At 44.1% G+C, this 13,513-nt stretch overlaps 1 protein-coding gene across 1 annotated transcript in view; it reads right to left on the bottom strand.

Moving 5' to 3' along the window:
* Window positions 1-1,199: 1,199 nt before the first annotated feature.
* Window positions 1,200-13,513, bottom strand: part of CHRNA4 (cholinergic receptor nicotinic alpha 4 subunit) — a 36,760-nt gene continuing 24,446 nt past the window's right edge. The window contains exons 5-6 of the mRNA XM_065414186.1: window positions 11,040-12,420; window positions 1,200-1,325 (exon numbers count right to left, since the gene is read on the bottom strand). Of these exons, the coding sequence (XP_065270258.1) occupies window positions 1,200-1,325; window positions 11,040-12,420 (1,507 nt within the window). The remainder of the gene's footprint in view (window positions 1,326-11,039; window positions 12,421-13,513) is intronic.

The following is a 13,513-nucleotide window of genomic DNA, read 5'->3' as shown; positions in this document are numbered from 1 at the left end:
GTAGAAAGATAACCTTAATACACAGAGGAAACAGTCACCCTCCTGTATAACACAGGCCTTCAATAACATTGACTCTGTTCAGATGGACATTTACTTCTGCACCTAGGCCAAACTTGTCAGAGGTGACTAATGTTTATGGGTATCCAACGTCTCAATTGGGGCATCCAGAATGGCTTTTGAGAATTTAGTCCATAATGCCTTCTTTAGCTGGCTAAATGCCAATCCAAATGTGGGATCTAGGTATCCTATTCAAGTGTCTGCATTTAACAACTGGCCACTATGTATGACTGCATCCCCTTCTCTCATTTAATACTAAAAGCATTACTGTACACGTGCCAAGCATTTCACGCTTTGCTGACAGACACAGAGACAGAGTCCAGCTTATAGGCCTTATGCAGCAGCCGAAGTCTGTGATCAAGCAGATTTCCATTAAGAAAAGCAAACCAAGCCAAAGGCTAATGTGGATGGATCAAAACACGCTTTGAGCCAAATCGTGAGGTCCTTGCTTAGGTTTTATGCAGTCCTTGCTCAAGCCAAAATCTTACTCCTGCTGTTTTGCATGAGTAAAGACTTCAACGCTTGGCCCGTACACTTTGATAAGGATGCTGCTGGGACTTTGGTCGGGGTAAACCGTCTCCAGAGACTCAGAAGGGGCTGGGCTGATGCAGAACCTTTGTGGTCTGGCCATCTGTGACTCCAGCTGGACCCCCCCAGACGCACAGACAGTCTCTTGCCCAGGAATCCAAATTTGAAACTTTATTTATTAAACGGCTCTTACAGGGACACACAGTCCTGGACAGTTCCATCCTGACGGCGCGACCCTACTACATGGGATACACTGAAACCCCTCAAGACTAATGGGCCTAACTTGCCAGGGGCAGGTCAGTAAATAATGCTTCGGTTAGTACTGCTTTAGGGACCACGCCTGCATTCTTACATTGTAGCGTATGTCAACGAATGCCACCATGCTATGTATAAATTTTAATAATAATTTCCCCCTTAAAATAGATATAGAAGATGAGGATGGCTTGGCAAATAATGTAAACTTGGAAAGTGTCCCCAGCGCGCTCTGAACAATTCATGCGCAGATACATAGTAAATTATTCATAGAGACTGTCTCCAGCTCTTTCCTCTTGTCTCCTTCCAGGTGAACTAAAATCCATAGAATGGGATGCACTTTGTTCTTTCCACAGCTATTCTTAGATCATTCCTGCCAGCCAAGGGGGAAGGAAGAGACCAACGGTGCCCAGTAAGCAGACTATGATGAACATCCAAAGGAAGATTCTGTCGATCACCATTGCAACGTACTTCCAGTCTTCCTTCACCTGGGAACACAGAGAGGCAAGGGATGTTACTACGGCTCTTATGGTGAAAGGACAATGTCTCTCTTTTACCTAGCCTGAGAGAGCATCTGTTTTCCATTCAAGCACCTTGTACAATGGCAGGAATTAATTCTATTAAATATGACCAAGGAATGCATTTTCAGACAGTTCTGATATGCCTAATTTGCACATGTAATTACAACAATTGTGCACACACTGCATATGCAAATAGCTCATTAGGCTTATTTGCACATGCAATAACCCATTTTCCATGGGCCACAACTGTAGGCTCAAATTAGGCAGAGGTTCAAATTGGGGGGGAAAGGTTTATTTCTCCCCCCGCTTAAACATCTTCACTGAGGAGTTAACACACCCTAACCCACTCTAGGAAGCCTTTGCTGAGTCATAAGTGAAAATGAGCCAGCAGGTAAGAGAAATGATCATGCCTGTTCCCTTTTGCCCCACTCTCATGTTACTGTGGAAGGATTTACCCAACATCTTCTCTCTGGGGAGGCTAAATAGATTTCTGTACGGCAGAGGAGGAGTTAATGTTCCTAGCTGAACATTTCTTGGAATAAAGACCCACATGCACATCACAACCCTTGTCTACTATACTGCAGCCATGATTTTTTCCCCCCAAAAAAGAGGTCTGAACAGACTGTAAAGCCTTGATTTATATGGATGTGCCCATTAACATTTCCTATAATGTTCTGCTTGCTGTTTGATAGTCTCACCACATCGCAGGACTCAGGGCTGAAATTTGGCCTTTTGGCTTGTTGTTTGCTGTCAATCGTAGTGCTGGTGACAGGCTCAACCGTGAATAAGACATTAACACTGCGCTGCTTCTCATCCATCGATGTCAATGCACTTTGCAAAGTGCATTAAGTGTAGATATGCCCCTTTCATGGATACAGAAACTGAGGCCTATTGAGGTTAAGTGATCTGCTGAAGGGAATGCAGCAGTGTCCTAAGTCCCAGCCCTCGCCCCCTCCACTGTTCCAAATCTTTGAAGAGTTAAAATGATACTGCAGCATTATTTAAAAAGGGGAACAGAGTATATTTTTGATATTAAAATACTCTCTGGGAGCCCTTTCCATAAGCCCCCATCAGAATTAATATATTTTCAAAAATGAAAACATTTAACATTGGTTTTTGAGTTGAAATGCTGAGTTGAGTTGAGTGCTTTGGAAAATTCCTCCCTTGGATTACCAGTGCTTTATCCAGCTAGGCAGGGCCTCATGTCAGGCAAGAGGTGTAACACAGTGGTTCTCAAACGAGGGCTGCCGCTTGTTCAGGGAAAGCCCCTGCCGGGCCGGGCCGGTTTGTTTACCTGCTGTGTCCGCAGATTCGGCCGATCGGAGCTCCCAGTGGCCGCGGTTCGCTGCTCCAGGCCAATGGGGGCTGCGGGAAGCAGCAGCCAGTACATTCCTCGGCCCGCGCCGTTTCTTGCAGCTCCCATTGGCCTGGAGCGGCGAACCGTGGCCACTGGGAGCTGCGATCGGCCGAACCTGCGGACGCGGCAGGTAAACAAACCGGCCCGGCTCGCCAGGGGCTTTCCCTGAACAAACGGCGGCCCCAGTTTGAGAACCACTGGTGTAACAGATACCTTCATGATCCTGTAAAGGGGACAGGAGATCTTGCTTTGATTAACTTCTGTATTTACTACTTCATGGAACTAAACTATGGGGAAAATAGCTGTGGTTTTAACCCAAGGTAAATCAGTAACAATCCTATGTACATGACACCGTTTTAAAATAAATGCTTTTGCAAGTTGCTGTGAGCAATTATTAGTACAATTGAAACAAAAAGTGATTGGTAGGAGACCTTAAACGAGGTTGCTCAAAGTTAAGGGATTCCTAAATTTGCTGGAAATGCTCTTAAGCAAGTTTAAGGTAAAGGAAGCTATTCGAGTGTCAACGAATCTGTCATTTCAGCTGAGCAAGGATCATGGTTTCACAGTTTTAGTGGCATCATGAATATCATTCTAGTTACCATCCAACACAATGTTATGATCTGGCATACAGTCAAGCAAAACAGCTCCCATGAATGCAATGGAGTCACTATGTTAAAACATCTCTCTCACCTTTTCTTTCTACATTAGCCATGGTTTCACAACAGAGTTTTAGCTTGTCATAAGCCACGAAGTTTGCAGAGAAATCATGACATGTCATAGACTGAATGAAAGTTTAAGTTCGGTGTGGAATACATTGCGATGTTTGTAGAGCTGGTAGCATTCTTCATTTTAAATAAGTTACCTGCATTTAGCTCTTGTTTTGGCTCACAAATCCTTTGCAAACTAATCGCGAATCTTCAGGTGTGTTTGTAATTAATAAATGTTCACTGAATGGCTTCTGCAAACAAATTTCAGCCTATGGCACACTCGTAAACTGTTCACATCTTTGATTATTTGCTATTCCTATTACTTGCTTTTGTTGCCCAAATCATCCAGTATTACTTCTGCTATCTGAATGGACAACCAGCTTTTTACATAGGAGAATAACAAATGATGAGAAGCGAATAAGAAATAACACACGTTTCTTACATTGTTCTTTGTACTAAGATTCATGAAACTTCAGGGATTCATAAACGTTCTCACAAATGGTCACTGGAATATTTGCAAACAATGGTTAATTTCATCCCATTGTTAACACCAGATAGAACTCATCACATTTATTCACAAACATGTTCATAAATCACTTTGTGTCCTCTTTGCCCAGTTCCAATATTTTGTGACATCAGATGGTACAACTCTGCAATGAGATCATGGCATGTAATTCTCCAACTTGAGTCATTTGAGAGGAGCTCTTTTGTTTCCTTGTGATGGATGATCTCCCTCAAACAACTTTGAGTGGCCCCCTTTAAAATTAGCCAAAATACAGGTCAAAATCTGAGTGCTAGAGGTGCACAGTTGAGTGCATGTTACTGATGATCCAGCCACTACAACAAAACACACAAAAATAACTTGTATCACCACTGCCTACACTTTCATAGATCTCAGATCCCTTAAAAGGAGTAAAATACTATGCATGGAATCTAACATATATTTCAGTGACTATATATATATTCATTCCCCAGGAGTCCAATTAAATTGATATCAAGTAGTCTGCGAATAAATTCCATTGGGCAATTAAAATCTTTGCTCGTACTCACTACTGAAATCAGTTCAAAGGGGAGAAAACAGAATATTTACATTTCATGAGGCGGCGCGATCTGAACCCAATCCAGACATTATATAGGCCGGTTTTAACCCCAGCCCAGACTAATGAGCGTCTGACTCAGTGGCATAGCTAGGAGTGGAAATTTGGGTGGGCTCCAACTTTTGGGTGGACGGGCAATGACAGACTGTGTGTGTTCAGCTACCCCTGCGACACCACACCGTCTTCCTCGCCCTGGTGTCCCCAGCCACAGGGCTTCACCTGCCGAGCTGGGCATGGGCATGAGCGGCTCAGAAAATGGCAAGACAGAGCTGCTGGAGCGTAGCTTTCTGAAGGATTGGCGCATAGCTCCGTCCTGGATTTCAGGTGCCCAAGTGACGCTCCAGGCTGCTGGAGCAGCACTAAACCCCTCTCAGATTTGGGTGGGCCTGGAGGCTAGGTGGATGGGTCATGGCCCACCCGTTGCTACGCTCCTAACCTGACTAGAGGCAGATTACAGACTGTAACCTCAAGAAGCAATGATTACTGAGAGGAGACGGGGCCTCTAAAGCTATATAACTCTCCTACTGTGCATGTGCCCAGTACATCCACCAGACAAGTACCTCATACACTATGCTGACAAATGAACATGATTGACTAGTGTGCTCTACCCACTGCTGTGGGAGGGCTGTTTAAAATGACATGCCAGTGATATGTAAGGGAGAAGGATGCAGAAGTAAAGGGGCGAAGCACCACAACTGAATTTGGTACAAATTATTGATCAGAGGAATGGTTGCAACTAATTATACCCTTCCTACTCGTCAATGGGTGAGTGGGTGTCAACATAGCAGTAACTAGCCCCCCACCCCACCCCCGGCCTCGTCCCTGCCATTAAACCGGCCCATTTGGAGCTCAGTCCTGCCAGATATTGAACGCTCTGGCTCTGATTCAGCAAAACCTCTTAAGTATGGGAGCTGTCCCATTCACTTCAATGGCAGTAGTCATATGATTTAAGCTAAACATGTGCTTAAATGCTTTGTTGGACTGGGGCCAAACTGCTCAGCACCTTGCACAATTGAGCTCTTACTGGCAGTATGATGGCTGTTTAATGCTCAGAATCACTTTCAAATACAAAATTGAGTGAATAAGTCTTGATCCTGCAACTATTGGAAGCCAGGGCAAAATTCCCACTGAGTTTGGGATCAGGATGACAATTCAGAGAGGATAATTTAGACTATGAATTTCATTTCCTTCCCACCATTCATCAGTTGTCCACGAGCAACTCATGAGATTCTCTGATTTATTCATCATTTGATGAGAGCCAATGTTGGACTGTGACTTGGATTGTGACTCTCATAGTTTGATAGTCAACATTTGTTCGATGTGGGAGAGCTAGATACGTTCTGGGGGATTGTTTCAGTTTCACAATTTGGTGTCTTAGGTATGTAACCAACAAAGCACAGATTTTGAACTTCACCATTGGTCCTGCTATGCGGGCAGGGGACTGGACTCGATGACCTCTCGAGGTCCCTTCCAGTCCTAGAATCTGTGAATCTATGAATCTATGAATCCAATGCACAATTGGAAAATCACTTTTAGCAAATATTCCAGCATCCAAGGTAAAAATGAGCTTGATGTATTTGTGCTAGTAAAATGTTAGGTGCTTGAATTGTTCTAGGAAAGGAAACATGAGGGGATTGTAAGAAGTCTAATTGAGATTTGCTTCTAAATTTGATTGTATTTTCACTGAATACTCAGCTCTTCTCGAAAATGGATTTGCATCAAATGTTGGTCAATTGGCATTCAGCACCACAGACAGCACACAAGAGAGAAAGGAGAAAGGCTGAGAGGACATGAAAAAAGAATAGGAAGAAAGGGAAATTAGATGTTTTTAACCGTGCTATAGTCTTTCCCTCTGACTGAAATTCCCCTTCAGATTGCCCTCTCTACAGCAATTCCCATACAGTGCAATTTATAGAGACATCACCAGCAACTTGCATACAGATGTCAATACCTGGCACAGAACCACTGATCTGGATTTTACCTAGATTTAAGAGGCTCACTCGAGGTTGTTTGAGGGAAAGGATAAGGGGATATAAAGTAGCCAGATCTCCCCATCTAAGACTCCCTCCAGGTAAGAGGGAGTTCGCAGGTGAACCTATCTAGCCAGTTCCTATGCCAGCTCCATTCAGCCCCTGGCATATGGGATTGGTGTGGGGAGGAGGGATGGCTGGAATGTTGATGTGCTACAGGGATCTCTAGCTGGCAGATGGGCCATTGACTGTGGCATAAGTTAGAGCAGTCCCAAGAGTGTCTGCTATACACTGTTAGAAATAAAGCTGGGGGAAATTCTGCAACCCTCTTCCGCACCAAATAATCATTCCAATTTTATTTTTAAATCACTTCATATCACACCTCCCTTGAATTTGCTTTCCACCATTAACCTAGAAATGAGTTGCCTGGCAATGGTGCCAAAATAGTGACTTTTAAGCAAATATTGCAGAACATACGCAGGAAGCAAATATCCAATTCAGAAGTGGGAGTATTTGTGCAGGAACGCTGATTCTAAGAGTCAGGATCACCCAGTTAGGATGGGAGAACACAAACAATGCCACGGGACGTACAAGTCACCCAGAACAGCTCAAATTTAGTGTATTGAATCCTTATCATGAAGAGCTGTGAAAAACCTGTAGGGCAAGAACTACTGGAGACTTTAATGGGCAAAGGATTCTACATGTGAATACATTTTGAGAAAAAGAAGGGTTTCTGCAGACAATGTAGCCCTGATTCAGCTAGGTACCCGATTATAAGCATGTGAGTGTTCCTATTGACTTCAGTGGGAATACTCGTGTGTAAAGTTAGTCATGATGAGTTTAATTACCTTGGTGGATCATGGCCTTCATGAACAGAAGATGGTGCAAAATGTGTTGAATACAGTTTTGGTTACAAATTATTCACTCATTTCCAACTGAAAATTCACCTCCCTAGCCTTTATGTTCTTTAAAGCAATCGTATACATGTATTTGGGTTGGGGGGTTCTGAATATTTAAATGGACTGGACCGTTAACTATTCCATGTTGCACAAACCAACCTATCATTTCCAAAGAAGAGGAACAGTATTAGAATCTTCAGCCAATGGAAAGATATGGTGGTTTGAACATGAAGGTTCTTTGTCGGACCGTTTTTATTTTACTATAATGCAGAGGATGATTTTCCTGTCACAATATAATGCTACCTTCCAAGACACTTCAAACATTTGTTCCTGAAACAAGTATCCTAAATAGTAGGCAAAGATCAAGTAAATGCAGGCTACCAGCAGCGCACCATTTGGGGATACTAATTACTGGTAAAACCTTCATTTGTTCAGAGGAAATAGTGTATTTCTCAAGCATAAATGGATATCACTGTGATAACATGAGTGTCTGTGTTTCCAGACCATGCTGTTAATGCATAGGTGGTAATGAAAAGGCAACCTGGTTATTCTAGCTCAGGTTTGACATACAGCTTGTCTTGCTCATCACAGTCTGTAAGAAATCTGATGGCATTTCTATTATATACTGGAGGTATTCAATTTTCAGTCATTTCCCCAAGTGTGACTATGTGCCTGGATTTGCATGCAGACACGTTTTGTAACAGACTGCTGCTTCCTGCTTTCCCATTCTTCTTTGGATTCCAACACTTAAATGAACTATTTACTTTTAATTTAGAAATATGTCCCTTGTGGTGATGATACTAAACAAATAACAGTCAGGAGCTTCAAGAGAAACTCTTTCTCCATTGCAATGCTTGTGTAGGTCTCTAAAAATACTCAAGCATAGGTGCAGTGTCTCTGAAGTTGTAGATAGGCTTGGGGCAGCTGGTGCAATGTTTTGGAAATGTTCATTTCATGACAAATGTCAATGCTTTTGATTTTTCATCCCACGTCAGGATGAAAGTAAACGTTGAAATATTGGAAGCTCCTATAGAATCCTCATTTTTCCGTCAGCTCTATTCCTAAGAATTAATCTTCAGTTCACATTTGTAATATCTCTGTCTGCTATTTCCTGTCTGGATTCAGAACAAGAGCAAACCACAACATCTATTGGGGAAGTGCAGAAAGTCAGTGGTGATAGCACAGCTGCTCTACCCTGCAAAAAACACTGGGGTCCAGGTCTTCTCCACTAGGCCTTTCTCTTCTATTTTCTGAGGGAATTGCAAATTGCAATTGGGAATTGCAATTCTGAGGGAATTGGTGCTAAACTCCGGTGAAACACGCTTATTTATGTAGCAGGGAATAGAGAAAAAAAATAAAGCAACTTAACATAGTAGATTTGGCACCTATTCCCTGGGAAAGCTAAAGAATCAGTGATCCCTAGGGTCGTAGTTTTCCAATTTGTTTGAGTTCTCACGCTGGATATTTTCTAACCACTAACCCATTAGACTGGTGTGGTGGAATGTTCAGTTACAAAAGACAAAGCTGTTCTTTTCTCTTGTACATTGACAGGCACGATGAGGGCAGCTCTCCCCTGAAGCTATCGGACCATTTCACAAGGGGAAAGTGTCACATGGCATCAGAGGAGAAGGCACGCACTAGTGCTTTTCATCACACACTGTCTATAATGCAAATGAAAAGGATGGATTACAAAGAATCCAATATAATCATTTATTCAATACTATATTTATATGGACAAGCTTATAAAGAGATTAACATGAAATGGAAGGTACCATTGTTTTGGTAAAGAGTGGGGAAATGATGTCTCTTTTATTAAATCATGGGAAATATATGGGGTAAATTCTATTGATGTCAGTGGAAATACTTCTGATTCACATTGGAATACATAAAAGCAGGATTTGACTCATATCGTTTTAACTCATTGTGACACAGCTGTGGTCCAGAAGAGAAGAGGGATGGTCCAAAGGCTTATCTGTAAAGTAAAATGTGGTCAAGTTCCCAACAAATGAGCAGCAGAAACTGGCTTTGGGTTCTCCTTTTTGCTTTTTATCTGATGCTTGCTGTGGGACAAGCTTTCCCTTCCCAGATCATAGCTTTAGGGATGGGTTATTATGTTCTGCAACAGTTGGGGCCTGTTCCTGTGAGGTGCTGAGCACCTTCAGCTCCCACTGAAGTCAATGGGATTTACATCTGAACACACGGCCATAGCAGTTCAGAACAATGGTCCATCTAACCCAGGAGTTTGCCTTCTGACAGTGGCCGGTGCCAGATGTTTCAGAGGGCATGAACAGAACAGCTCAATTTCAAGTGATCCATCCCCTGTTGTCCCGTCCCAGTTTCTGGCAGTCTGAGGTTTAGGGACACCAGAGCATGGGGTTGTGTCCCTGACCATCTTGGCTATAGTCATTGATGGACCTATCCTCCGTGAACTTATCTAATTCTCTTCTCAATCCAGTTATACTTTTGACCCTTACAACATCCTCTGACAATGAATTCCATAAGTGACTGTGTTTTGTATGAAGAAGTACTATCTTATGTATGTTCTTAAACTGCCACCTATTTATTTAATCAGATGACCCCCTAGATCAGGGTTTCTCAAACAGGGGTCGCCGCTTGGGTAGGGAAAGCCCCTGGCGGGCCAGGCCGGTGTGTTTACCTGCCCTGTCCGCAGGTCCAGCCGATCGCGGCTCCAACTGGCCGCGTATCGCTGCTCCGGGCCAATGGGAGCTGCTGGAGGCTGTGCGGGCCGAGGGACTTACTGGCCGCCGCTTCCAGCAGCTCCCATTGGCCCAGAGCAGCGATCCGCGGTCAGTGGGAGCCGCAATTGGCCGGACCTGTGGACGGGGCAGGTAAACAAACCGGCCCGGCCCGCCAGGGGCTTTCCCTACACAAGCGACGACCCCTGTTTAAGAAACCCTGTCCTAGATCTTGTGTTATGTGAAGGGGTAAATAACACTTTCACTTTCACCACTAGTCATGATTTTATAACTCTCCTATCAAACCTCCACTTACAGTGCTCATCCTCTCATGGGAGGTGTTTAACAACTTGCAGGACCATAGGTCAGGTGTGTAGAGCTCAGCTGAGTTCCGTCCGGTATGATTTGCTTTCACCAAGTGTTCTGGTTCTTTGCTGTATCGTTATAAAATGGTGTCCAGATCTCTTATTTATAGGCAAGTGAAGCTACAATTCTGAGCTGCAGTATGCTAAGCTTAGAAACAATGGTTATTTTAACAAGACCCAGTGCCAGAGGAATAGCACAGTGCATTCCTAAACAAAGCCAATCTGTTGAAAGCTACGTAGTGGCTGCCAAGGTTAAAAGAGGAATGACAGATGTGGTTCTCAACAATAAGCTACAAGCATCTCCTGTACGGGTAGATCATGAAATAGGCAGCAGCAACAGGGAAGCACTGCTAACCTGAGCCCCAACCCTGCAAGACACTGCAGGCCCTCAATGCTCATTGACTGGATCCTAGCCAAGGGTATAACTCAAGCTGGTTGAGATGTTTCAAAATTTGAAAAGTTTTCCATAAAAATGTGGACATTACAAAGGAGTGGAAAGGATTGTTTGACCTGCTTTTCAGCCAGTTCTAGTTACATGACTTGTTTTGTTTGACAATCACAAGGAGTGGCAGGCAGCCAATTGTACTTACTGAGAAATCCGCATCCTCGGCTCTCAAGTGGTCTGCAATGTAATGGACCCCCTCCACTGCCAGCTTCAAGGCAGGGGACATCAGCAAAACGTGTTGCTCTTTGGTGCTGAGAGTTTTGGTTCCTTGCTCCGAAGAACTGGTTGCCACATTCTTTTTACACTTGCATTTACACTGGGAGGCTTTGCTTTGGGGCTGCTTTTCGTTTAGACGGTACCGCTGAGCTGCCGGAGAGCCACTGGTCTGGCCGTTGGTCTGGGAGGACTCCTCTTGCAGGTAGCAGTACTGGATGCTCCTGGATCTGCAGCGGATGCTCCCATCCTCTACTTTATTTGGGCTGTACATCTGCTGGACACTTAATGATCTGCTCTTGGAGATGGACGTGGACTGGGTGTCACTCAGCGGATGGCAGGGGGGCTGCAGGGAGGAGCAGCTAGCCTGTGCTGGCTCTTGGTGTAGCACAGAGTACTGGAGAGACGGTGACTTGCCGACAGTCTGGGGTTTGACTTGCTCCTCAAGATGGGCACAGAAGGAAGAGGTGGGTGATGGTTCTTTGCTCTGAGGGCTGTTTGAAGAGGAGGTAGTAAACTTAGGCTCCACTTCGGTCTCGGACCAAAGCTGTGGAGAGGAGGCTATTTTGTGCATGGACTCAATCAGCTTCTTGCAATTGTCCTTCACCACTGAGGGCCGTTGCATGAAGAGGAGGCGTGGGACAACATCGAGAAAGATCCGCTTCACCCAGTCGGGCATGGTGTGGGTCCGGGGGGAGCGGTGGTGCACGTTGAGCACAAAGACAGTGATGATGATGGACAAGGTGACAAATATCATGGTGAAAAGCAGATACTCTCCAATCAAGGGGATGACCAAGGAGGTGGAAGGGATGATCTCCGTAATGAGCAGCAGGAACACGGTCAGTGACAGCAGCACTGAGATACAAAGGGTGATCTTCTCACCACACTCCGAAGGCAGGTAGAAGACTAAGACAGTCAGGAAGGAGATAAGGAGGCAAGGGATGATCAGATTAATTGTGTAGAACAAGGGCAGCCTCCTGATAATAAAGAAGTAGGTGATATCAGGGTAGATCTCTGCACAGCACTCATATTTCTTGATATTGTAATTGCCCACAGCATCGATGATGACCCATTCTCCACTCTCCCAGTAGTCCAATTGGTCCACATGGCTGTGCATGCTCACTAAGTCTATCTTGGCTTTGTCATAGGTCCAGGAGCCAAACTTCATGGTGCAGTTTTGCTGGTCAAAGGGGAAGAAGGTGACATCAATGCTACAGGAGCTTTTGTAGATAGCAGGGGGCATCCACTTGATTCTTCCATCATAAAAAAGGTGGGCTTTGGTCAGGTGGGTGACTGCAAAGTCCCCATCTGCACTAAGGGGAAAATAAGATAAAAAGGAAATTAGAATCCATTGCTTTAAAATTAGTTCATACCTTGCAAAATATGGCTCATGCTTTCAAAATTTCTGGGATGCTGTTAACTCCCCAACACTTGCCAAATGTGCAAAGGGATATTAGTAAGTTCCAAGGCACTTTTTTTGCATTGGCACATACGAGAGCTATAATGGTGCATGAAAATTGGGGCTGTGTAGTATAGCAAGTGGATTATGAAACCTATTTGCATACACAAACGTTTGATTTGCAGGTGCTAGCTTAGGTAGGCAAACATCAGGCTTCACCTTATACAAATCAAGCACTTAAATTCAGAACTTATCAGGGCTTATGCTTTTCAGCTCCTCCAAGAAAGAATCCTTCCAGCAGCCAAGTGCCCGCTTGCACAGCTGTGGCATTGCTTCAAACCAGACACAGGGAACTGTACCCACTTTTTAGTCAGTAACAACACCTCCTGCTGTACCTAGATTTTCCTTGATGCTCTTCCATCTAACTCCTGACCAGGCTTGAGCTTGTAGGTTGCTTGTACATCCTACAGTGCTGGTAGCATCATGCCATCAGGTGGCATGGCTGCACACTATGCAGAATGGGATTAGTTGTGACGGTTGCTATATGGAAACCTAGGGAGAATATCCTATTAATAATAATAGAAAACAAGCTCTTGATTCCCCAGTCACTGAGTTCTACACACAGGCTGCAGCTTCCTTCGCTCAGCTAACACTGACACCTGTAGGCTTCAACTTCAGGCAGCTGCAATAAAGAACCGTTGTTCAGTACGCTATTGTTATGTGGCAATAGTTGGGGTTTTGCAGGACTCCAATTCCCTTATACAGCAAGCTTAAAAGCAACCAGTGAGTGTCTCCAGGTGACAATGGGAAATCCATAATTACTATGGAATGAAGTTAACATATGTAAGTTGCTATAACATATAAATGCTTATCACGTCAAGGTAACTGGGGAAATGTCCCCACTTAGACTTTGCATAATTTGCAATATTGTTGTATTTCTGGTTTAGTGTGTTTTGGTCAGCCTTGAATTTTCTTTCGAGCATAGTTGACCCTACAAAATAACTACT

Source organism: Emys orbicularis, chromosome 12, assembly GCF_028017835.1.
Source record: "Emys orbicularis isolate rEmyOrb1 chromosome 12, rEmyOrb1.hap1, whole genome shotgun sequence".
In the NCBI taxonomy this organism is placed as follows: domain Eukaryota; kingdom Metazoa; phylum Chordata; order Testudines; family Emydidae; genus Emys; species Emys orbicularis.
This window is presented reverse-complemented; position numbering and strand designations above follow the sequence as displayed.